Genomic DNA, 27,728 nt, shown 5'->3' with positions numbered 1-27,728 from the left:
CCTACTTATATTTTTCTTAAATCAATATTAATTTCACTAATTAGTAACTACATACAGAGTCAACATTTGCCCACGGTTGAAACCAAGTAGAATGAAAAACGTAAAAACATTTTTATTTTACTAATAAAAGTCAATGTCGACAAAGTATTTTGCTAGTTTTTAAAATAGGACGACTTGTGGATAATTTTAGGTTTGAGTGAACAGGAAAAAAAAAATGTAAAAATGATGTAAGTGTAAATTGTTATTGTCTTTAACAAAACAGAACATGTTATGGAAAATTGTTTAGAATAAAAGGTTATGTGATAAATTCAATTTCGGTCTATTTTGACTGTTTCAAAATAAAAAAATTAAATCATTGGGTAAAATAAAAATTAGTTAAAACATTCAAAGAAGCTTGTATGTGACAATAATTATTCAACTGTGCAACATAAGGTAATCTCCATTATCGTGAGAAGATAATTTTAAAAAATCAGAAATTCCAAAAATATTATCTAAAAGATTGAACCGACTGTGGGTTTAAAATATCCCCCGAGCGGGAAAAAAAATTGCTGAGCATAATAAAAAAAACAGATGTGGTTTTTACCATTCCACCCATCGAGTTATTATTTTTTATTTTAAAATAATTGAAATATACACATAAATTGAAATTCTGACGTAAATACCCTTTAATTCTAACAATTTTCCTAAATAAAATTTTTTCGCCTCGATAAAAATAAGATGTAGGTAATAAAAAAAATAAATGAAATGCCCTCTAATAATTAATTTTTCATGCATTTTAATATGTTTATAGACGGTTTAGGTTTATCAATTTATTTTTTTTATTTCATAACAATCAATGTATAGGCCTACACTGATTATTCAAATTGAAATTTTGACGTAGGTTAACTTTCAATGCTAAATAACTTTTCTTAACATTTTTTGTTATATTAAAAATGGCGACAGTTTCTTGTTCTTCTTTTCCAGTGGTTGGTTCTGATAAGTTCCATGGCACCGTGGCCTTATTAGGCTTATTGTGCGTTCCACTAATTAGTCCTATTCGGCAAGTAGTTTTGTCCTTTTATCAAAGTCCAAAAGCTTCCTTGCTGACACTTCTCTCAACTCCTTGGGTTCCAAATAGGGTGTCCCCAGGAGCGTCTTTCTACTACGTGCAAATCCCGGGCAGTCGCCTAGGATATGCAGAGAAGTTTCATCCGCCGAGTCATATCCTCGGCGGACCGGACTGTCTACAGGCTTTAGCTTATGTAGATTATGCGAAATGAGTGACCCGTTATGAGTTCCGTCACTCTTCTGAGCCGAATTTTATTCACGCTCTGTAATTCATTTGCTTTTTCCGCCAAAGGATATACCATGAAGTACTGGCTAAGTCCTGGCCTTGAAGTCCAATATTTCTTACGATCTATCTCAGTCCATTTGCCCAGAGCCCTTCTGACCACACTGGCAGATGTACCGCAGAAGGGCTCTGGATCCCTTCCTAGCAAGTTCATCAGCTTTCTCGTTCCTACAAATGCTCTTGTGTCCTGACACCCCACACAGTCTCATGGTATTATTGGTGGAGAATTCAATCAGCATTTGTAAACAATCACACACAAGTTTTGAACTTATCTTGTGTGTATCTAAAGCTTTAATTGTAGCTTGACTATCAGAGAATATATTATACTCGTATATGAGTTTGTGTTTATAACCTCTACGTATATTCTCTGCTAAGCACGCCACTATCGCGAAAATTTCTGCTTGGAATACAGTAGGGTAGGGAACCTCCCCAGACTATAGCTGGATCTGAGTCCATATATTCCTACACTCGTTCCTCTATCCATTTTGGAGCCGTCCGTAAACCATACCTAGGCTCCATCTTTCCATGGTATCAGACTTTTCTTCCCATTTGCTTTGATCCTCTATTCGAGTCTCAAATGGCTTCTGGAAGTGAAACCTTGGAACCATCTTGTTAGATACCATTCCAAGAGTTGATTCCGACATATGTGTCCATATTGCTGGAATAGGGACTGCCCCTCCAGTCATTATTGTTCCTGAGTCGGTATGCTACTACCATGCTTTTGTTTCCACCACTATATGCAGCGGTGGTAGATTTGGCATGACTTCTAGCGCAGCTGTCGGGGTCGATGTCATCGCCCCCGTTATACCCAAACAATCCAGTTTCTGGATTCTGTTTAGTTTTTCCCTCGCTGTGGTCTGTTGTGTTTACTCTCAAATAATTTTCCCGTTTCTTCATTTCCTGAACATCATGTACATACAACAAACTTAATATTTTCCATAGAAACCACAATTTAAAAATAAACAAATTTTTATCAAGACGGCGGTTTTCGGTAAAATGAAAGATAATGTTTTCCCTCTTGTTTATTGACATATGTATAATAACTGTTTTACATTGACAATTTATTCATGAATAAATTGACGAAGTTCTTCATGAATTAATTTACGAATTTATTGGTAAACAGTATGGTTTTACACTGCTACAGACTTTGTCAAGTTTTTTGACGTAAGAATCAGTTCTACCAATGAATCAAAGAAGCAAATAAATTTCAAAAATCTTTCCACTCATAATTGTAGTGATACAACAGCGTACCATTCTGACACATCACTACATATTATAAAACAAAGTCCTCCGCCGCGTCTGTCTGTCTGTCTGTCTGTTCGCGATAAACTCAAAAACTACTGCACCGATTATCATGCTGTTTTCACCAACGGATAGAGTGGTTCTCGAGGAAGGTTTTAGTACCTATATAATTTGTTAAGTTTTTGTATACATTAACGATATTTGTTGGAGGTGTCGGAAAAAAATAAGCCGTCTGGGAGCTTTCAACGAAAACGCTGCCTAAACCCTTTGAGATATAACAAAATAATGTATGGTGGAATTGTATATCTTATATAGGTACTTCTGAACTTCACGAAGAAATTGACGAAAATTAGAACATGCTCTAATTCGTCAAAAACTTGATGAATAAATTCATGAAGTTATTTGACAGCAGATTTGGTGCATTACATTTGTCCAATTTCTTGATGAAGCGACTTCATGAATTAATTGATCAATAAATTGTCAATGTAAAACAGCTATTAGTCATAAAACGGTTTGGAAAAGATTAAATTTCAATAGGTAGCGGTCAAGAAATAATAATGTAACAGACATTATATCTGCCCAAGATAATCTTGTCTGTGATAATCTGCTTAATATTTCTTATATGAAAATCTATATATAGTATTTTTGGAAAGAAAATAATTTTTATATGGATAACATAACTGAAAAATAAATTATAACTGCTGTCAAAATAATTACCAAGTCAAGTAAGTGTAAAAGGGGATATAGATTCCTGGCAACCCTTTTGGGTGGGCTGAAATTTTACATGCAGTTATACATGCTATATTAGTTATCTATTTTTAAAATATAATTTAGAATAGAATATTAAATCTTTACTTACTAATAATATCCATGTCTTCTTATTTAAGAAATAAATATAGATTGGCTTCTTTGAAAATGTTTACAGCAAAATTTTCTTGAAGTTCTTGTGCTTGGTTTGAATGACTTAGATTTTATTTTCCTTTTTATAATTTTATTTTTCCACATTAAAATAGAATTGTCTATTATAATAACTACCTAACTTTCCCTGTGAGTATCTGTGAGTACTTCACTTAGTCTACTTTTATATCTAGGAAGATGTTAAAATCTTGGTAAGATTTTGCAGTAAAATTGACACATGTCAAAGCTTCAAGATTCATTTTGACAGTAGGTATACTACGGATGAAATCTAGAGAAAGAGAGAGCCAAGACGACGTATAATGAGATGAAACTAGTCTCACGTCACATGATTTAGTGCATTTGGAAGCTTAGCATACGCTATTTGTCATATCTGCGTAATTTTTATATCTCGTATACGAGTAGTCCGCTATATTCCATGTCCTTTTGTATTATAATTGTATTATGTTGCTTTCATTTCTCTTGTGTTTTTTTGTTGTTAATTTTTGTGATTAATTTTTTTTGAGAATTGTATTTTAAATTGTATTTATCTTATATAGTGAAAGGTTTAAGCAAGACTAAAAGTTTATGTGACCTATATACTATTTAGGAAGTTCCGAGTACTACCGTAAAAGGAAAGTGGTATATTAACTTCCATAGATAATTACCATTAACATCTTATTAATGACAGATTGGATGAAAACTTATTTTTATATTTTTAGATTTCCTAAATACATATGATGAACAAATAGGTAGGCTGTTCTTAGAAGGAATACATAAATAATTACATATTTTTTTTGCTTGCCTAAAAATAGACCACGCAAATATTTACTTAACGTTAAGAAATGTGCAGTTATTAATTGTTAAAGTTTTTCCGTCGTCTTCCTAAATACTAAGGATTTGGAAATTTTACGTTAATTTTTAGATAACTTGTACTATGATTTCTTCAGTTAGATATTGTAGGAAGGAATAAAAACAGTAAATTCATAGTCATATTTCTTTTTATTTATACTTATATATTTACAAAATTTTCCGTCCTTTTCAAATCAACGTGGCACGTTGTATACTAGATCACGTAACTCGCAAGAGCACAATAACCTGCTACCCCCACGACGGGTTAACCCAAGAGCACAATAACCTGCTAACCCTACGACGGGTTAACCCAAGAGCACAATAACTTGCTACCCCCACGACGGGATAACCCTAGAGCACCATAACTCGCGAGCGTTGAGTCCGCGACAGGTTAATCTCTGAGCTATCTAAGCCACGATCTGTTACAAACCCAGCTACTTATAGTAAGACCTGTTAACAACGCAGGCATCAAGACGATAACTCTTAGAGACTCAGCCACTTAAGGCAAGATTTCTTAGAGACCCAGCCACTTAAGGCAAGAGCGGTTGTATTGCTCTTGGGTTAACCTGTCGTGGGGGTAGCATGTTATTGTGCTCTTGGGTTAACCTGTCGTGGGGTTAGCAGGTTATTGTGCACTTAGGTCAACCCGTAGTGGGGGTAGCGCTTGCAGGTTATTGTTCTTATGAATTATATTGTCGCAGGTTACAGCATACTTATGGTGGTTCATGCCGACATGCGACAGTTCAAATGTAACTCGTAAATTTTGCACTTTTAGGTTAGGAAATTTGAGATCCCTTGTGTGCTTGAATAATTTTTAGGTTGAATTCGGATTCGGCGACCCAAAAAACCTAGGAATGTATATCATTCGCTAGCCGAAGAACATTTTTCAACTTTGATACTGCTGCTATAAAATAGCTATAGTCTGTTTGGAAATGAAAGAGAGTAATAAAACCCCGAGATAAGAACCGGCCATGGGCGTGGTAATATTTCGTTTCAGGTAATTATCGGGTAACACTAATGCTAACAAAAATGACAGGGATTGGAAAATCGACTATCTACAGACTTTTAAAGGAAACAAAAAATGAACAAGATACTGTAAATCCCCCAAAATCATCTACAGGGAGGTCAAAAGTCGTTATAGATGATTTCTTCAAAAATGTCATTCGCAGAAAAGTACACTCATTTTATTTTAAAAAAGAAATACCAACGCTAAACAAAATTTTAAGTGAACTTTCAGAGGACAACGATTTGCCAAAAATCAGTAGAAGCAAATTATGGGCCGTCTTACGAGAGTTGAATTTTTGCTGGGAAAAGCAGAACAGGAAGTCAGTTCTTATCGATAAAGATGAAATTATTTGTTGGCGAAGATCCTACTTAAGATCAATTAGAAAATTCCGTGACGAAGGGAGGAATATTTATTATCTAGACGAAACTTGGGTCAACGAGGGATATACTGTAACAAAAGTATGGCAAGATAAAAATGTAAAAAGTTTTCGACAAGCATTTTTGGATGGACTTTCAACAGGGTTCAAGGCACCTTCAGGTAAAGGGCGAAGATTAATAGTGACACATATAGGTAGTGCCAGTGGTTTTGTAGATGGCGGTTTACTTTTATTTGAATCTAAAAATACAGGTGACTATCACGAAGACATGAACGCAGATGTTTTCGAAGAGTATTTTACACAGATGTTGGATCTTATTCCTCCGGGGTCTGTAATTGTCATGGATAATGCCAGTTACCATTCACGGCAGACCGAGCGGACGCCTACGACTGCTTGGAGGAAAGCCGATATAATTCAATGGTTATCCGGAAAAAACATTTCTTTTGAAACAAATATGGTGAAAAAGGAACTTTTGACACTTGTCAATCTTAATAAAGATCAGAAAAAATATGTTATCGATGAAATGGCAACAAATCGCCAAATAACGGTACTACGGTTACCACCTTATCACTGTGAACTTAACCCAATCGAATTAGTCTGGGCGCAGGTAAAAGGAGATGTAGCGCGAAATAATACGACGTTTAAATTAAGTGACGTGAAAATTTTGTTAAAAAATTCCTTGGAACGAGTAACTGCAGATAACTGGCAAAGATGTATACATCATGTACAAAAAGAAGAGGAGAAAATGTGGGAACTCGATAATTTAATTGACGTTACTGTGGAACCTATCGTTATCAATCTAGGAGACGAAGATAATTCATCAGAATATTCAGAGGATGAATTTTAATATACCTACTTTTTTATTTTCTTTATTGTACATTTATACAACACTACATTTACTCACCATAATTTGAATTTTCAAAATACATATATTTTTGTGTGGAATAAAAGTCTATTCATTAAATTTAAATAAATATTTTGATAATAATATTGAATAATTTTATTTGAATTACTAAAAACTCTCTTAACCCGGTTATGATGCTTAAAGTAGCCTCATGTTTTGAAATGTTGTTTTTATATTGTTTACTTATAAGATAAATGGACCGAGAAAAAAATTTCCCGATGTAAAACGGCGTTTTTCGCACTTTTAATCATAATGTATAATAATAATAGGATATTTTGGAAACGTGACGTGATGTCTCTTACCATGGACACAAGTTTAAACTTTCAAAAATAGTTAAAAACGAAAAATAATTATAAGTACAGAAAACGAAAACATACATTTTCGAAACGTTAACAACTTTTTAAAGTGCGCAATATAAATTGATGTGTTTTTGTATTTTGTATTGTTTTTGTAATTGTGTGCAACTGTCGGTTAGGCAAAACTATTTTCATAAAAATTCTTTTGGTAGGTACCTATATCTAAGGTATAAATAAAGAAAGATTACTGCCACAAACAAATAACTTGGGACAATATAAGTTTTTGTGATATCCTATTTCAAATTTCCGAATATTAACCTTCTGTGAAAAGTCAGCGTGATACTTTTTTATCGACTGGAAAAATAAGGCCAAAATCTGTTGAATAATTGAAGATACAACAGTTATAAAATTAATAACAGGCTGTCCGCTTGTAATTTCATTGGAAAAAGTTTACGATGTACATAGCCAGCAATTACAGAGAGAAATCTATCTATAAATAAATGAAAAGCTATTAATCATAGTGTATAGTACACGAAAGAAAATTAAATTGTTACTTCGAAAACTATCGTGCATATATTTAAGAGTAAAATGGTAATAATTTCTTTTAAGGCAGTATTTCGTTTAAATTATTAATTAATCAGCCAAAAGTAAAACGTATCAACATATGCGGATATTTTTTCCGACTATTATGGACTGGAGCATCTGTGCGTAAAGTAATAGCGTCGAAAGACGTTCGGTAAGGAAGGCGACTGCAGAAAACACTACCATTTATTCTAATGCAAAAGAAATATATATCCTCTAATATTTTTTGTTGTTAATAATATAGTTATATTATAAGTACAATTGGAGGCGTTCTGTAAGTTAATTGCAGATGCTAATTAATAATTAATATTTTTCGGGAGGCTGGAGGAGGACGAGGATGCAGTTAAGCCAGACTAACCGGAAGAGGGAATATATTTGAAAAAAACACGCGCTGTTATCACCCAGGTAACTCTCGGTAACCTATATTGATTTCCATCCACCAAATCACACTATCCTTTCTCTATTGCCAAGAAAAGGGTGTAAAAAGTATTAAAAAATAAGTCTTTTTAGACTATTTTTTGAATATATTAAATAATATTATAAAAATCATACTAGGAGTTATTTATTTTCCTCGCGCTCGTTGAAATTGAAACCTGTTTTGCCTTTATCAATTTTTGGCCCAATGAATTCTTCAAAAAATTACTGAAATTTTTTTAAACAAATTCCGGAGTCCCTCAGGGCTCCACACTGGGACCTCATTTATTTATAATTTGTATTAATGACTTTGTAATTGACCTGGACGTTCACTGTTTGGCGGCATACTTTATTGGCAAATAGAGTCTATAATCTAAAGAATCTCGACACAAAGGTCGTTGAATATTGATGAGTGTCATATTGTTTTCTATTATCGAAGGAATCATGCCCTTGAATTTGACCGTAAATTAAATGAATCAATTAACATTTGCTGAACATGTTAAGAAAGTAGTATCGTCGGCTTCCAAAATCTAGCTTTGTCTTACTAAGCTTTACAGAGCAGCATGTTTTATTTATCCTTGTTAACTCTTTTATAAAGTCGAATATGTTAGTTTAATTTTAAGATCCAGTTACATTGAGAGAACGATGTACTAACTTATTAAAATCGTTTCCAACTCTTATACCAACTACATCACCTTCAGAATGACATTAACATGGTTTTTGCACTGAAAAAGATATTAATTTTTTTTATTTATGCAATTCACATTTCTTTAGTGTTCTATTCAATATTTTTAATTTAATGGATGCTTTCAATGAGTGAATAAATAAATATACTAAACTTTATCAAAATTTAATTAAAAACAAGTTTTGCATTATCACACAAACCAAAATGTTTTCGTCATGTCACATTTCCACACCTACATTTGGGATGTAGGAATTCTCTAACTATTGCCTAAACGACCTTTAATTTATTAAGTCAGTAGCATCCGCTGACCGAATACACGTTGGGCAATCAAGCAGTGTAAATAGTCCAGTTAAAGGGCAGCAATAAAACGAACGCTTTGAGAAGTGTCTTTATCAATTTAGCTATCATTGTGGCTAAATTTATATAATAAAATGCACCTCTGCCGCCATGAGGAGGATTAACTTTAAGAGGTGTTTCCGAGCGTTTATCAGGAAGTTTTCCACAGACAGGTTTACCGAATATATTTTCAACATTACCTATAGGAACCTGTAGGGATTTTATTCCGGACCAGAGTCTATCCAGATTTGAAGGTGAGTTTAATCTTACTACCTAAATCTAAGTCTAATTGCAGATTAAAAAGTTCTGTATAAAAATGTTTGAAACATCGTTTGAAAAACTGTGTAATAACTTTTAACAGATATTTAGGTTTTGATTGTAATGAGTACACTAAGGTGTAAGTCCTAAACCGAAACATTAGTTCCTATTTAATTTTTCTTTTAGTGTTTCTTATTAATATTAAACATTTTTGAAGATAATTCCATTAAATTTCGTGCATTTTAGATAACCAATGGTACCATTACTATTCGAAATAATATATGATATGATAGTTTTTTCGGATTATAGTCCCTTTGAACTTCTTTTTACGACGACATTGACTCTTATTTTGAAAGAAAAATGGTCGATGGAGATTATTTGCAAAATGTATCTTTATTTTCCAAAGTTATATTCGGTATTTCATTGCTACGGCGCCATGTAAAATTTCTAAAAGTAAATACCGCCATTTAGAAACATGGCGGTATAAACATCAGCGAATATATTAAAAATATCAGCTTTTTTACTCGTACGTTGTCAACTCGTACAAGCTTTGCCGCCTAATGTTTATTTCCCTAGAAGAAATTTTAGTAGTAGGTGTCTGACACATATATTCTATTTTTTTCGTGGGCTAATAGATCGAGGTATAGTTTAAATACCATGATGCTTCCTGTCGCTTTTCGATGGCTTAAGATAGTTTTGAAGCAACAACTGTGACCAAAAGTGGATTTGCAGTAGTGAACTAAGCCCGTGATCAATCAGCAGATCTAAATCCCCTAAATTTTGTGTTCTCCTGTCACTTACAAATATTTGTTTCATACCACATTCAAATATTAGAACAACACTTATTTAAACAATTTCATAACAAATGTATTTGGTAATAGAAAACTTTTTTCTTACTTGACCTAAGGTATAATCTTAATTTCCTCAGTCTGTTTATAACTCTCTGAATTAAATGAGATGAAATTTCAACTAGTGAATACTCTACACAGACATATCAGCCAGTTGCCAAGCTGCTAGAAAGTAGTACTATTAAGAACCTCATAATTGTTATATATTGAGTAATTAGCACTAACGAGATCATTACAGAAAAATTTTAAATGACTATAACTTTCTTGTCTTGAAGACATGGAAAAGTAAAAGATGATTTATTTTACTAGTTTTTATGACGCATTCATTCCATTAATATAAAAAAAAACTTTAGGCATCGAATTCCAGAGAAATACAGGGTGTCATTAGCATAGCCTTTGTAAGTTTCATATGGATTTTCTAATTTATGTCAAATTTGACATCCGGAGGTAAAAGAGCATAGTCGATGAGAGTAGCTACATTGTTGTCAAACTGGCACGTTTTCAGGTATATAAACGTTTTTAATACTTTTATTTAATATTTGATTTTGTACGCGGAGTGCAAATGGCTCCATCTATCGTGCTGACTTCCTAACTGCGTCATTCAAATGGCTACTAACAGTAGGAAGCGACCTGCTAAAATTTGCCGGGTACTTTGTTGCACGACTGTCGCCAACAGGGCGAAAACAAAATGTTTTTAAATTGCCAGTGTTGCGAGAAACAACTACTCCGCGGGCAGTAGTAACTCCGCTATGCCCCGACTATTTGCGCTCAGCGTACAATGCACCTCTTTGTCCTGAGTATACGATACTATTATAACAGCTGGATCGTTCGTCGGTTGACTCACCTATGACACAATGATAATAACTAATAAGGACTAATAAGTCCGAAACCGGTCTGTGCCTGGTGGGTTAAACTGACGAACGATCCTAGCTGTTGCATTAGGTGTTGCGGAGTAGTTGTTTCTCGCAACACTGGCAATATAAAAACATTTTGATATAGTCTGTAATAGTAAGGAAAATATATCCAAGACTGTGCCGTAAGCCCAATGTATCATTCAAATTTTCCGGTAAATAGTACGTCCCTTTGGCCATATATCCCTTAGTATTAGAGATCCATTAAATCTTGCCATATGCCCTATGTGTTATACAAAGACTTGATTTCCTGGCAAATAGTAATAGACTGTTTCTGACGTATTAAGATCATAGAACATTCCTTTAGCTACTTGTCCCTTACTATTAAAGATCTATTAAATCTTATATCATTGTAATAGTAAGAAACAGCTCTATTCAAATAATATGGTGTTCCATTAAAAAAATAAAGTTTCGCAGAAATGACAATCAGGCATCAATGCAAATTTAATATCAGTCAGATAATCCGTTTTAAAGTTACAGAGGGTCGTGTCATAAAAAAATACCATGTAAATACTCTTGCTCTTTTTTCGTGGAACACTCATTATATACAGGGTGTCCCGGTACTTGATAACATTTAATATATGCAGTGTTTGTGTGCGTTCCTTGAAAAGAGAGCACAAAAGTGAGCAACGTTTATTAAGCAACTGATGGTCTAAATGCTTCTCAATTCCAGAAAATTAATTAAGAAAATTAACCATAATATAATCCAACCCTATGCATCTTGTGCACGTGCATGGCCAGAATGCTTCGGACTTGCTACATGAGAGAAGCGCTTCTCTAATTGGTGGACGTTTCACGTGACGTCCACAATCCAGCAAATCTGATCGTAGGTCAGTACATCTTGTGTTATTTAGTTGTGTCTTGCAGTATTACTTAGCCGGCGTATAAACTATTTTCTGATAAAGAACTAGCAGATATGGTATTAATTTAAATAAGACTTGTCGTTTGTATGCGGTCCGTTACCGTAACAGACGACAACTTAACAGTAGAACAGTGCAAAAGGCAGATCAAAAGTTACGGGATATTGGGAATGTCCACCTGACATATGAAAGTCGTGAACGGGAAAGGCCGCAACATGTTTTTGACAACGAAGAAAACATAATAAACCTCGTTGAGGAAGATCCGAGGCGCAGTACTCGCAACATTGACCGAGAAGTGGATGACGAGAACAAATATTACACCTCTATCATGTACAAAAGGTTCAGACATTAAATAACAATGATTTTCAGCCCTGTGTGGAATTTTGCCAGAGGTTTCGACATCAAATAGCACAAGATCCGGATTTTACAAGCAAGGTGCTTTTTACGGATGAATATTTCTTTACTTAATAAAAGTTGCTCATTTTCGTGCCCCCTATCACGCTTTTCAAGACATGTACTCAATAACACTCTGTAAGGCACTAAGTACTGTTTAAAGATGTTTGTAAAATTTAAATTATTTGTTTAAACACATTTGACTTTGTAGTTGACATATAGCTTTGTGTGGGCAGAAATCCTACACAGACAAACTTCTTTAGATATGATATAACACACGTTCTTAAAGTAAATATTCGGATTAAAAAAAATAGCTAGACACAGTACATCTTCAGTAATTATGTTCCCACAATAGATCCTAAATAATATAACTAGTACGACCATTCTTCATTGTAATTGCGGAAACAAAATTAGACGTGGAATTACAAAATCCATAAAATTGTAACTTTATATTTTATCTGGTTTTATTCAACAATCATAATTTTAAAAATCGTTACTCACAATATATCCTCGTTCTTTTACATTTTTCTTCTCCATTAAATATACGTAATTCACAGAAATTTAAACATCTATTACTTGTTTAATTTATAATGCATAAGGTAATTGCCCCTATAGGAATTTTACGTACAGAAGAAATATTGGGCCTAAATACCTTATTATTACAGTTTTTCCAAGCTCACGTCATCAAATGTACTTATCCATTATAAATGGAGTTACTGAAACTATTACGATAAATGTTCCATTCGATTCCACATGCCTACATTGGAAAATGTATTTTCTTACAATACAATTTAAACATACATAAAAAATAATTTTATGCGGTCCACTTCGGTGTTTTTGTTAATTTTAATAAATTAGAAGCTAATTTTAATGTTTTGTCAATTATTACATTGAAATTAAACTTAATGACCGATTTTAACATTTCTCATTTATTTATCATAATGGTGCTAATAGACTATAAGAAATTAGGGTGAATAAATCACATATAGTTTACAGAAGTAATTATGATAATGTTTTATAAAAAAAATGAGAAATGTACAAGTTGTACGTTGTGATTAATTTTCCTAGTGTTGCCTCCTTAAGAAAATAATCAATATAAAATGATGTTATCCATAGGCGGACGACAGTAAAAAGAATCAAGTTGATATAAAATTTAGTTATATGTATTTGTTGTTTCAAATCAAATGAATTCCCTACAAAAGAATGTCTTAATAAACGTAATGAAGTTTAGTTCCTCAGATGTAACCTTATGTACAGATTTTTAATGAAGGTATAAAAATACATTTATTACTAAGAAGAAATATCTCTCAAAACGATGGATGATACTGTTTAAAAAAATTTGAAGTACCTATTTGCTGTTAGATTTTCTTTATAAATGGTCATTTTCATTGACAAATGTCAACAGTAAAAGCATTTGTGTAGGTATAGTTCTGTAATATGAACATTCGTATATGCATTTTTTACATCTTTTAATGTACCTTTAATAAGGAAACATTTTCAGTAGGTAGGTACATCTAGAGTCTAGAGCCACAATCAAACGGAAATTGTTTAACCAAATAAGTCTTTTTTCAATCAGTTAACAGCCAAATCAATTAGGTTTTTTTATTCACATTTTAGACGTATTTTACAATTTCCAGTTTTTGAATTAATAAACCGATCAAAAAATTAGCCCAGTTATATTGTTAGGTGCATTTTAAATACATAAAAAGTTTCTGTAATTTTATTTCTAATGATTTGAATGCTGTTATTAAAAATGTTATTAACTTTGTCCTTTAAAAATGCCCACAAAAATGTATTCGAGGGTGTTAAATCATGACTGTTTGGTGACCATGGAATGGGTTCATTTTTACCGATCCTGCTTGCAGCTTTTATATTTTTATTATTTTTTACATAAAGAAAAAATATTTCAAACTTTTCAGATTCTGTGTAACCCATTTTAATTAAATAATAATACGGACTCACCAAATCCCATATGATTATGCTCGACAGGAAACGTTCTATCCAAGTATGTAAAAATATACAGGGTGTTCCATTTAAACTAACAAGGTTAACATCCGCGGCCATTTTGTTTGGACATAATTTGTTTTTCTACTATTATTTTCGAAAACATCATAAAAAATCGTGCAACGTTTGTATGTCACATTTTTTATAACTCAAAAAACAAAAAGAGGTATTGGGGAGGGGTCAAAATATAGTGAATCACCCTGTACATAGGCCACGGCATGCTTATTTATTATTATTATAATTACTATTATTATTATTGTATAGTATGGTAATAAGTTAGATATAAGGTTATTATGGTTTGTGATTTGCTGTTGTCATGTTCGATTTTTATTCTAATAGTTGGTTGAACTAAATTTTGCTAACAAATTTACTTATTCATTTAAAATTTAAAAGGTTGCCTCAAATATAGCAAATCGTGATAATTTCTTGAACAATTCGAAGTAATAAATTGATAAATATAAAACTCGTTTTATAGGGTACAATGGGGGACAATAACATACCAATGATGTCCACGTTGGATGTTGGTGATAAAGTAGTTACTGGAATTGGCGTCGAAGATGTTGGAGCAGCAATGCAACGATTCGGCTGGCCAGACTATATCATGTTTGTGGGAATGTTACTGATTTGTATTAGCATAGGACTATACTATGCTTTTTCTTACAAGTCACATAATGCTCAGGAATACTTGGTGGGTGGTCGGAATATGAAAGTAGTACCAGTTGCCCTTTCCCTTGTAGCTAGGTCAGTAATTTATATACCACGTTTTAGTTTCAAAAAAAGAGGTCAAACTAGGGGTCATTTGGAGGTCAACTCCAGAATTTCAAATATAAACCCCACTTGTTTTATCCAGAAATGGAAAGAGTTCAGATTTCCGACTGAAATGTTTATATTTTATGGCAAAAGTTGATTAATTTTTTTGACAAATTCTATACAAATTACCATGGCCATGATTTATGGTCTAATTGTGATTTTGACTTTGAACCCTGGGGTCAAATTTAGGGGTCATTTAAGCTGATTCGAACTTCAGAAGACCCCTAGGGGTTAATCTGATCCAAAATCACATATACATCTCTGAACGTAGAATTTCTTGCTTTTCACATTTCTTGATAAAACAAATGGGGTTTCCATTTGAAATTCTGAAGTTGACCTCCAAATTTCATATTTATCAATTCCATTTCAATTACGTTTTAAAATATTGGCACCTGTTTCTTTTCTAATATCGATAGTCTTCTTTCCAATTTAGTAGCATTTAATTTGATCAATAATTGTAATGTTTTTTTAAATAATTTGTTATATTATTTATATTTATAATTCCTTCGCAAACTTTTTAAATATAAGGGCACATTATTTAATTTTAAAGTCTGGGTAGTATTTTACATGAGAAGATAAAGTAGTTCAATAATTTTAATTTAAAATTTAAAAGAAATAGTGACGAGAGATATAGTTTCCGAATGTAAAAGGACAATCATAATGTTACTGAACTTACGCGAACTATTTTCATTGTATTTCTATCCAAGACATTATATCTATAAAAACTAGAAATACATACAACCCGTTCGATATTTGTTGAGATATAATTCCAAGAAAACCATTATCTCAATTTCTTGGAATTAATAGCATTCGACAATCGACATCCGTGGTAGAAAGATATTGGTGGCGTGGGGTTCACCGTAGCAGCTTGCAGTGCATACTGTGTTTTGCAGTTACGAAGGCGTGTTTCTTTGTTTATTCCTTTCTTTGCACCAGCTTGTTTATAATTGTAAACACATTTTAATCCAAAAAATCTATTTTATATATATTCACCTTACACATATTTTAATATTCTGAACATAATGCGGAAAATTTCAAGGCACGCCCCTGCTGTAAATTGTTACAGTAGTTCGGATAACAGAACTTTATTGGCGTATTCTTTTCTTGGAATTCTATCTCAGCAAATATTGTACGGACTGTATCTAAACCTACAAGCTTATTTTACAGTCGATGGAATAAAAGAAATGTATTATTTACGCTAGATACAAAAGGAAACATTTTATGTTTATAGTTTAATTGATAAAAACTAAATTTTTCTAAATTTTATTTTTTTTCAGTTTTATAAGCGGAATATCCCTGCTAGGAATTCCAACAGAAATTTACGTTTATGGAATACAATATATGTATATAATGGGGGGATTTTTGCTAATGACTTTTGCCATGGGATCGATCTATCTGCCCGTTTTTCAAGGGCTTAAATTAACATCAACATATGAGGTTAGTAGAAACATATGAGTGATGTACGTATATTTCAATATTTCCCTTTATCTGAAAACTATGCTATTCTTGAAAATAACATTTTAACCTGAGACATTAGTTTGTCTCAAATTTGAGTTACGTATATGACATCCCTTTTATTGTAGGAGTTAGACATATGCAAAAAAGTGTCAATTTTAAATTTGTTCTCAAATCGTCTTTAATCGTATTTATTCTATATATTTCGAAAAAATGAATCTAGTAATGTCGTGTTCCCAATAAAAAATTTCTGATACAGTTTTTAAAAAAATGGCATTTCAAATAATTGTAAAAGGCTTAGGGTTTGCAATTCTCAATAAACCAGTTTCCGAATGCGTGTATACATAGATTTATTAAAAAAAATAAAAATTGAACTTCATTTCTTTTCGAATCTTGTAAGTTAACAGTACGTATAAATCGGGACTCCCTGTATAATTGCATCTCTATATGCTCTATTTGGGATAGAAATCTGAAACAAAAAAGTTCTCGTCATACTAATAAATAAAGCAATTAAATTGATTTTAGTATCACGAAAGAAGATTTGATCGAAAAGTTAGATTGTTTGGATCATTGCTGTTTACATTTGGAATAATCTCTTGGTTGCCACTAGTGATATATGTCCCAGCTTTGGCTTTTAATCAAGGTAAATCTTCGGCATTATGTATTTTCGTAAACATTTGAGGGAATAAGCTAATATAAATTTGTACATAATTTTCAGTCACTGGAGTGAATGTTCACCTTATCACACCAATAGTTTGTGTGATATGTATGTTCTACACTTCAATGGTAAGACAGAGATCCTTTTTAGTAATAATTAAATACAGTAAAAATAATCGTTAATGTGTACAATAGGAGAATAACAGAGGCATACAGAAACAAAAAAATGGTTTATTTCATGGACGCATAAGATGGACTTATTATATATTTTGTATGTAAAGGTATATAAAGAATTAATCAACCTTTCGGTGAACACCTGAAAACCACCTCCTAAAAAATAAAAATCAAGTCACAAACTCAAATCATGAATTTACAGAGAGGAAGATCCACGAACTCCCTCTATCTCTTTTTTAGTTTAAGACTTGAATCAGCCAATTATAAAATTTTAGCCGATTTTTTTAATTTGACAGTTGATTAGAACTTTGAGTACACAAAATGTGCAATGAGTGTCACGAATGTGATACAGGATACGTTTTTAGGGTTTTGCCCAAGCAGACACCTACCAAATGTGGATCAGTTGATTTTTTCATTTTATTTTGTAGTTCTGAGGGGCGGCAAAGGTTGATTTAGTGTGTGCCCAAAAAGAAACCTTTTGTATGCAAAATTTTGGCTGCATTTAAGATTTAGAGGTAGTTTTTCATGAATTAAAAAAAGGTTAGGTTGTTGAGGCAAAAATACATAGAATGGCTAGAATGAAAGAGCCTCATCCGTAGAACAGCCCACTTTTTCGTTATTGTGTGTGTATAATACTGTACTGTGTGTACTGTGTAATAATCACCAAACAAATTTTTAATTTATTGGATATCGTTCACGTTTTAATATTTTCTTTTAAGTTTAAATTTTAATTATTGTCGTTACTGCAGAATAATACTTTTATATCGAAAGTAGAAGTATTCAGGACTAACAACTATGGAAGATAACGATTTCGTTAAAAATATTTTAGGGTGGATTAAAAGGAGTTGTGTGGACAGATGTAATTCAAATAGTGATTATGTTCGGGGCAATGATTTTGGTGGCCGTAAAGGGCACACTTGATATTGGTGGCTTTAAAACTGTATTTCAAAGGAATTGGGAAAGTGGACGTATAGAAGGTCCTAAGTAAGTGACTATAAGGAATCATATATACAGGGCGTAAATAAGTAAGTGTGAAAACATTAAGATGATTTCTTGTTGAACAAGAAAAGTTATCCTTCTTGTAAAAAAGTCTCGCCATTCCCCTTCCTACGGAATTATGGCCCTTCAAACGCAGAGAGAAAAATTTAGTTGTATTTTTTCCGTAAAAATACTTAAGAGAAAGTTACAAAAATGAAATTAAGTTTGCTTTTCTTATTATTGGAAAGGATTTAGTGGATAATTTCTTGATTCCCGTTTTTCCGCCAATTTTTTAGAAAAACCGATAAATATTGCATTAGAAGGACAGGACACATGCGCACTCCTTCCCAAAGAGGTATTTTCCGTACTTCTTGGAGATGTATGCAGTGGCGGCCCGTGGGTTTGAATACAGGGGGGCGCATTTTGAAAACAGGACGTACATCATAAAAGCTGCGGGGGTGCTCAGCGCCGCATGCGAAAAATTTTAAGGAATTTGAAGGTCATTGTGTTTTGCAAGTACCCCAAAATGAATACTGTCAGTGTGTACAGTAGCTACTTACAATTAGATACAATGCGGGAAATAAAATTCCAACGTGTGGGGGCTGAAGTGGATAATCGATCAACCAACCCAGTTAGGATATAATTATGTAGATTACTGTAATAGTTCATTCTGTATAGTTTTTGAAGTTCCTTTAAAAACATGGGCATCGCTAAGATGTTTATCTAAAACGGGATCAATTTTTGCACTATAGTCTATCAGTTCTAAAAATACCCCTTTGTTTACCGAGTCACTTTTTTTATTATGTCCACGAAGAGGAAGGTTACATGTACCACATAGTTTTAAGATATTTATAATTTTTGAAAAAAGCAATCGATTTTTCTTAACTGTTTCGTTACGACTATTTACTATTTAAACTACACTATTTAAACAAGAGGTAATATTTACTCTTCCTAAAAGTAAAAAACTCACCAACTTATTTTTGTGTTTAGGAGAATTTTCATGTTTCTTAATTTTAATTTCTAAATGTTTCAAGTCAGAAACTCCAGTTTTCGTCCAGTTTTCTTCGCCTCCTCCAAACAATAATCATACGAAACAAAAAAATCTATTTGTTTGGGCACAACCACACAACCACAAGGTCTTATCATAAATGTTTTTATCAAATTTGCGAAAGTCGGCCCACTTTTGCACTGTTTCTGCACCTGAACTAAATTCAACACTGGCGTTGGACGTCCGTTATTTTTCAGTTCGACTTTTTCCTCTAAACTTAAATTACTAATAACAAGTGTTTTAATTTCACAAACCCTCATTTTAAACTTAAACTTATAAAATATAATGTCTTAAAAAGCGCCAAAGCAAAAACAAAACACGTATATCCACACTTCGGTGATACGGGTTACTGCCTCATGGAGTCCCAAAACAACGCCCGCGAGCCTATCGTCGCCTATCCCTTTCACGTGCCAATTAGTCCAATCATATGTAAAACTATGCTTGCACGATGGACTCAGATTTCACGGTCCGCGATGGAGTGGGGATTGCGCGCGCGGTCAAACATAACTCTTTGATACGATCATAGATGGCAGATCGCATTAATCTGAGCTACGTTCACGGAGTACATGCACTTTATGCAACCAACCTAACATCCAAGAGATATTGAATGCATGCTATTTAGATTTCTTATTGATTTAAATAAATACATTATTTTAAGTTCATAGTTTGAAAATATCTTGGGGGGAGGGGGGGGGCGGAGTCCCAGAGTCCTCCTTCACGAGCCGCCACCTGGATGTCTACGTGATAAAATTTTACTTTTATTTACGTAAGATGGGTTCCCTGCCTATTTTAGTGTAAGAGCATGATAATATCTAATATTTAAATCTGGTGAGCCTAATGAAGAAGACACCTACGTTAAGACATGAAATGATTCATGTGCGGTAATTCAGAATTCTCCAGAAATCCGGTTGATGAAGGCTTTATTCAATTTATTTTCATTCAGGTCTTCCACGGAGCAAAATTCTCTGCTTATTTTATTATTTTGCTGAGAAACTATTGTATTTACGAAATCAACTTTGAAATCAAGCTATCTAAAACAGATTTTTAAATGGTCATAATGGCGATAGGAAATTTTCTAGTAGATGCTGTTTCGACAGTAAGAAAGGTATAACTAATTTCGTTTTTTCTCCATGTTTAAGGAAAAAAATATTAAAAAATTAAATTTTTCTGTCTCTGAAGGGCCATACATCCACGGGGAGATATTTTTTTAGCACATAAAAGTCCCCTATCTTAATTTTCAAAGAAGAATCATCTTGATATTTTCAAGCCTCTTTATTTGCACTCCATATAATTAAAACGCCTTTTTAATTAAATTTTTAAAAATGTTTAGCATTAGAACAAGAGAAAGTTAAAAACATTCTCAGTGCACAATAAATTATATTGCGTGTTTCTTTACCCTTATAAGAGATATCTAATTTATTGTTCGCTGAGCTGAAGTTACTCGACAAACTATTTTTGTTTCTCTTTTATCTAAAGCCAGAATATGCTTTTTGAATAATTATATAAACTGAGGTAAATGATGATTAAAAATAAAAGCTTTTAGTTTTGATTTAGATCCGCTTTCAAGGCATACGATTTGGTCTTTGGTTCTTGGGGGTAGCGTGTATTGTTTGCAAACAGCATCTGTAAATCAAAATATGATTCAGCGGTATTTAGCTCTACCTTCGCTACAATCAGCAAAAAGGTATGGTACGATATTTTAATTTAGCGAAATGATCTATTTCTTTAGAAATCTATATTAAAAGGAATTAAATAGTTCACATTTTAAAATAATTTAGATTTTTACGGACAGCATGCGGTAGTCTTAAAATATCTAAAGTATGGAAAATATAATTATAGTGTTACTCACAGTAACTGTAAATACATTCAAAGATAGAACGTGAAAAATGTTGCAAATATGAAAACATTATTATGAAGATTTCATTCAAACGGAATCCGTAGATTGACGTACTTTTAAGCAGAAGATTCCAAAATATTTCTAAAATTGGTTAACTATTTTAACAATGGAACTGGAATTCTATATATATTCTATATTTTTTCCCTGGGCTCCTGTAACTTATAAACTGATAATAATAATTGGACGCGCGTTTATAAGGCAAATTTGTAACATTTGAGATCTTTCTCTAATCTTTTTGGGCCTTCTGTGAATCACCCTGTTTTCTAGAGGTATAGATTTCTCATTCATTTTACGTAAAATTAATAGAATGCCAGCACATTTATAGATTTCAGTTTTGATTATTTAATTTTTATGCAGTTATCGAATTACTCCTTGACACGAATACATTTTTTATCTTTTGCAGCCTTGGCGACTTAGTAAATTGCATTTTAAAGTAATTTTCTAGTATCTTATTAGCGAAACAATAAAAAACGTCTGTTTAACTTCCCTTGAAGCTGTTCAATAATTGCTACCAGAAAAGTTATTTAAATTTACAGCTATTTTGACGTGTTACAGGGCTCTTTGGGTGTTTTTCATCGGCGTGTTGTTGATACTTTGCCTGTGTTCTTATTGTGGAATGCTCATTTACGCTACTTTCTACAAATGTGATCCACTTACAACAATGGTAAGGCAACATAAAAATCAAAAAATATTTTTTATGAAGAATTTTAGCTTGCTAGGGAAAAGCACCAGCTTCTACCGCTACTAGTTATGGATATCCTTGGAGATGTGCCTGGACTTCCGGGGGTAATCGTAGCCGGAATATTCAGTGCCGCTTTGAGGTGATTATTTCTATTTTATTGGTATCGATACAACTTTATAAAGCGTTAGTGTACAAAAATAATTAGCTAATAAAAATCTATTTGCGTGCAAGAATTTCAAAAAATTTAACCCGTGATCTCAAATAAGCTAAAATGAAGTATCTATTAAAGTTGCTTAATTTAACTGCTAATGGTGTCATATTAAAATTTTTCTTGTTTTTTTTTTAATAACAGATTTGGTACAACTTTTTGACATAGTGATCTAAGGAAATAATATGTTAATATTTTTTACGAGTGACCTTATACCTACAATTTTTATTTAATTATAGAGGTATAGACTTTTTTCGAGTGTTGTACATTTGTTTGTATTTCTAACAGTTTTCGCGTAATAATTTATTTTATTAGTGATCACCTACGCATTTTCGACAAAAAGTGTGATTTATTTGGTAATAAGAAGAAAATAAGTTCGGAATTTTACAATCGAATGATTTGTCGTATTCCAAGTCTCGTCTGAATTTTGAATTTCATCCAACTTTCGAATTTGACCTATAGGCCAATAAATAGAGCAAAAAATGTCATGTCTTGACAAAAATACTTACAGTATACCACCTGTGACATCTTTTAAAAGACAGTCCATAGATATACTCTGATGTGTTTTCTACTCGCAACTCTCATTGATTAACTTGTTATTAACATTTTAGTACGAAAAACGCGTTTTTTTTTTAGTTTTTTCTTATAAAACCAAAACAATTAGGGCAATCTCAATTTCGTAAATGGAAAAGTTGTAGGAAATTAAATTTCGAAGAGAATGAGAGGTCGAGTGATTCAATCGGTTGATAAGAACCGGAGAAAATCCAGAGGAACCGAAAAATTCATTACCTTGTCATTTATGAAGATTAAGAGCTGTTTGGCTCAGAGTAGATATCAACTTTAAGTGTGTAAAAGGCAGGAGCTGTCGGACCGTTAGTTTTTGCGTAATTACAATTTCAAAAATTTTTATGCATTTTCTTGCCGGGAGTCTGCTTGCGTTAAAAATGGTCCGATTGTAATTCTAATACAGGTTTTCAAAGTAAAATACTATAAAACGTATATTTCAAGTTTTCGTTAAAATGCAGCGAAAAGGATGAACCATGTACTTGAACATCGGTGTAAATAGCAGTTATGAATTTTTGAAAAAAATGCCGAATTTTCCGGTTTTTCCGGATTTTCTCCGGTTCTAATCAACCGATCGAATCGTTCGACCTCTTATTTTCTTTGAAATTTAATTTTCTACAACTTATCCAATTACGGAATTGAGATTGCTCTAGCAGTTTTGGTTTTATAAGCAAAAAATTAAAAAAACGCGTTTTTTTGCACTAAAATGTTAATAACATATTAATTAATGAGAGTTGCGAGTCGAAAATACATCAGAGTATATCTACGGACTGTCTTTTAAATGATGACACAGGTGGTATGCTGTTAGTATTTTAGTCACACAAAAAACCTATAGTGACTGGCCTACTACAAAACCCTTACGTAGTTGTCGATACTTGAGGGTACCTAATCAACCATCCTAAATTGAAATTTACATCCACGTTTCGAATTAAATCGTTGCCGTCGGAACGGTTTACAGAGTAGCCAATACCCCCAGTAAACGACATCAGGAGAACTGTTAGCAAAGCGAGCGCTGACAACATTCGAGGAACGCCTAAAATTTCACTGTAGTTTTGAATTTTTCGGTGAAAAAGCTAATCATGCTACGAAATTTGAGTTGAGACACGACACCGAGTTGCCTTGCATAAATTTAGACTGACAACTATATTCCACGATGGGAAAGTCAACAGCCATGAATCGCCCGAATCGGGAGAGGACAGATGTCAGAATCCAAATCGAACAGCAATTCCCGAGAATCGGCGAACCGTCCGGAAATGTGGTCGAACGTCCACTCAGGAACTTTGTAGTTCAATAACCAAAGCAGAAGTTTCTGCCCAGTGTTGCCTTTCGATACCGTGAAACCGTTTCCGCTTATTTAGAAGGAAGTAAGTCCAAAGGCTGTACAGTTTTTCCGAAGTCAGTTGAACATGTATAAAAACGCCAAGCAATAAAATTTAATGAGTGCGTCCCTAAAAAAGTTTTCCGCTAAAGGTAAAAAATTATAATAATTTGTATATTATAATGTGTAGAAAATTTCTATTATATGTTCATTTGGTATAATCTTATTAGGTATATGGATGGTAAATTTCGTTTAGTCCGTTTCAAAACGTTCTTAAAATACCATGTTGTAATAGTATTAGTAAACAAAATATCCCTCTTATTTCTCCCCTTCGCAATTGTAATATTAATCATTAATGGAAGGTTCCTATAATAAATTAAAATTACTTGAATCATACCAAATTCCGCATTGATGCACTGCACTGCTAGGCCATTTGTTCACAACTGAATCTATGACCAGGTCGCCCAGTGCGGCTGTGTTTGTGCCGCGTTTGCCCGCGTACTCATTCTTCAACTGTGCGACCAGATTTGTATGGCTAAATGAATATGGTAAAACTTCTTCAAATATTTTAATACCAAGTTGTTGCGTCAGCGACCGAATCTGGTACATCTTGCCAACCTCTTGGTTCTTCAATTGACATCGGAAAGACGATACTGAGGATTCCACCCCATAGGTCCAAAAACCTGAAAATACAAAAATAGGTTTTTCTGATTCGTTGATCAAATTTCAACTTTAACTACATAGTTCCACTATATATAGTGAGAGCGATATGTCTCCCGAAATGTCAACCTAAACCGACGATGTGGCAAGCAACCCGGAAATTGTTCTTCCCAGCTATGTTTATATAATATTAAATTTAAAATAATGGTTTATTTATTTCTTAACAATTCCTGTTTGCTTTAAGTGTGGTAGTTAAAAATTGTGTTTTCTTATTTGCAAAATGTGATTATTTTTCCTTTTTGACTAAACCCCGTATTTAAGCATTTGTTGAGTTCAGAACAATTTTGTTAAATACAGTTTTTAACGAAAACAAAAATTAAAGGCACTTTGCTTAGGGAACTCATTTTGAACTTTTTTGGATGCCTTCTATGTTTTATTACATATCATGGCTTCCCAAGATAAACAAAACTTATTCAAGAATAACATTTTCTCGAAAAATCAACAATAAAAAAGTTTACAAAAGAGCAGTACCCCATCCGGGGACACACTGTATAATGCGTTACTTTAATATAAAAATATATTTCAAACATTTACAATAATGAATAAACTTTATCAATTCAGAACTTTGTTAAAACTTTGTTGCTCGCGAGACCTAGATCAGCGATCTAGCGTACAATCGACTCAGGTATGTGGCAAAGATCCTAAGGGATAAAGCTGAGCTTAAAAATCAGTGCCAAAAGGGCTTAAAGGCAGTGATATCGACAAAAACTAGCCAAAGTGCAAAGGGTGCTCATAAATTCTAAGTATATAGTACACACTTTATAGAACGAGAAATATTTGAGATGAGTGCAATATTTTTCACTGAATTATGTCGTTAAAAAAAATCATTTATGTTTCTGAATTCCGGAATTATTTTATTATTATTATCAAATAAATCAACTTCAAATTTTCTGTGACAACTTTATTTTAAAAATAATACAAATCTTTATCAAGAATTACTTTTTTCCATAAAATGAGAAATAAATATTTCGACTCTGATATACTTATACAAGGAAATTTAGCCACGGTAAATCATATTTGTGACTTAATTCTACGTTTTAATAGTTGCTTTTTCATTAGTACTATTATTTGAATAGGATTTAATCTGAAAGTAGATTTAAATAAACTTGTTTAATCATAATTTAGAGAAAAAGTTAGAAACAATTTTCATTATCTTAACACTTTTATCGTAAAGTAAGAGAAAATTATCATCATAACAGTGATAAGAATCTCTAGTAATATATTCTGTTACTTATAATACAAAAAAAAAAAATATTAAAATATTTTTTCGGGTTAATAATTCAGGTGCTTAATAAATAGCCCGGAAAACCATGTTATTAACGATAAGGGCCGTAAAAACTATAAAACCACTATGTTCTATTATTTGTTAGTTTGTTAAGCTCTGATCCTAAAGCAATATGGTTAGTAAAATGACTCAGCACAATAATAGATTTGAAGTTGATGTGTAATATTTTCATATAAAATAGTTATAGGTTCAAAATTGGAATCTACTAACCGATCTAATTAAATTATTTAAATTGCTACAATAAATAAATAATTTTTAACATTAAATATTATTCTAAGTGCCGATTAATAAGAATTCATTAGATTATAGGCCTTTGTAAGTGAAGATTATACAAAGGTCCTTCTATGCCAATGTTTTATTAACATTCTTGTTTCAACGTTAACTTAATAACTTAATATCGAACGTTGCCATTTATAGGAATCGAAGAAAACAGGTATGGCTATATTAAAGTTTAATATTTTACATATTAAATCGACACCATCTTTAAAGAGATATTTAATAATTTAAATGAGAAAAACATGGCGTGTTTCATTTAGTCCCCAATTCTGTTTTGACCTCCCGAAAGAACGGGAACGTCATTAATAAATTAGTATTAGAGAATGCGACTTAATAATATAAATCCGTGAATATAATACATCACACCGATAGTTCTTAATTATTCATGTGCTAAGACAACGAGTAGCTGTTCTTACTTTATTTATTATTTAGGCATGAGTTTCGTTTAATTGATATTTTGTTCTCAGCTCGTTATCAACAGGCCTTAATGCAATGTCTGCGGTAGTCCTGGAGGATTTCTACAAACCTTTCTTTCACAAACAATTAACTGAAAAACAGACTTATATAATGATGAAGTTAACTGTTATTATCATGGGAATCTTCGGCGTAGGAATGGTGTTTGTAGTCGAAAAATTAGGAGTTGTTTTACAGGTAGTACAGGATATTAGTGACTATTAATCATGTTATATGACAAAATATTTTATTTAGGTAAACATGACATACTTTTCTTTCTAAGTTACACATGCGATATCAGAATTTTCATTAATATGGTACCAACCAATAGCTCTATGTCTCAAAAATTGGAACGGGAGTACATTTTTTGGTCAATAATTTAAAATACTACCAAAGGTGTAGATTTTAATCTTGGCGTAGTGTAAATCCCAGACAGTTACCTACTTGTCGAAATTAACTGGAGCTTATAAATGTTAAAAATGTTTTGACTTTAAAGGGAAACTAAAGTTCAGTCAATTCCAATCAAAACTTTTGTAACCAGCGGGGTTTTCTCTTTATCCATCGTTACAGTATCGTAACGACATCAACTGCGAAAGGAAGCTCATCCATCGATTATCATTTACACTTTCAGACACGTTCAGGCAATGAATTTCAGGCACTGACCGTTCTTTTGCTCACATAGCGTTTAATCCATGGGTTGGTCGTACAGGGTGTTATACTCTCACTCAACGGGTCGCTTAATACAAGACACACCAGCACTACTTTAAGAAGGTGTTTAATAAAAATGTATAAAATTGAACAAACAACACAACTATAGCACAACGAATTCAAATAAACAATATCAATTACTATTTTGCAACCGGCAACGTGATGCAATTCAATCAAGATATTAACTATTAATGAATTAACCCCGAGACTCTAAAGTTAATAGACGGGACTGTGTGGAAACCCAAGGAGAACTGCCTTTACGGGGATCTCACTGTATTTCGACACTTTTACTTCAACTCCGCTC

General features: G+C 32.7%; 1 protein-coding gene across 1 annotated transcript in view; it reads left to right on the top strand.

The window, feature by feature from the left end:
• Positions 1-8,889: 8,889 nt before the first annotated feature.
• The window catches only part of LOC108910906 (sodium-coupled monocarboxylate transporter 1-like), a 33,680-nt gene continuing 14,841 nt past the window's right edge, over positions 8,890-27,728 (top strand). The window contains exons 1-10 of the mRNA XM_018715655.1: positions 8,890-9,171; positions 14,667-14,932; positions 16,279-16,438; positions 16,982-17,099; positions 17,175-17,242; positions 18,117-18,271; positions 20,857-20,997; positions 21,766-21,874; positions 21,922-22,031; positions 26,731-26,914. Of these exons, the coding sequence (XP_018571171.1) occupies positions 14,673-14,932; positions 16,279-16,438; positions 16,982-17,099; positions 17,175-17,242; positions 18,117-18,271; positions 20,857-20,997; positions 21,766-21,874; positions 21,922-22,031; positions 26,731-26,914 (1,305 nt within the window). The 5' untranslated portion in view covers positions 8,890-9,171; positions 14,667-14,672. The remainder of the gene's footprint in view (positions 9,172-14,666; positions 14,933-16,278; positions 16,439-16,981; positions 17,100-17,174; positions 17,243-18,116; positions 18,272-20,856; positions 20,998-21,765; positions 21,875-21,921; positions 22,032-26,730; positions 26,915-27,728) is intronic.

Source organism: Anoplophora glabripennis, unplaced genomic scaffold (genome assembly GCF_000390285.2).
Source record: "Anoplophora glabripennis isolate ALB-LARVAE unplaced genomic scaffold, Agla_2.0 scaffold635, whole genome shotgun sequence".
Taxonomy (NCBI): Eukaryota; Metazoa; Arthropoda; class Insecta; order Coleoptera; family Cerambycidae; genus Anoplophora; species Anoplophora glabripennis.
Note: the sequence above shows the minus strand (reverse complement) of the source record. Positions and strands in the feature narration are given on the sequence as shown.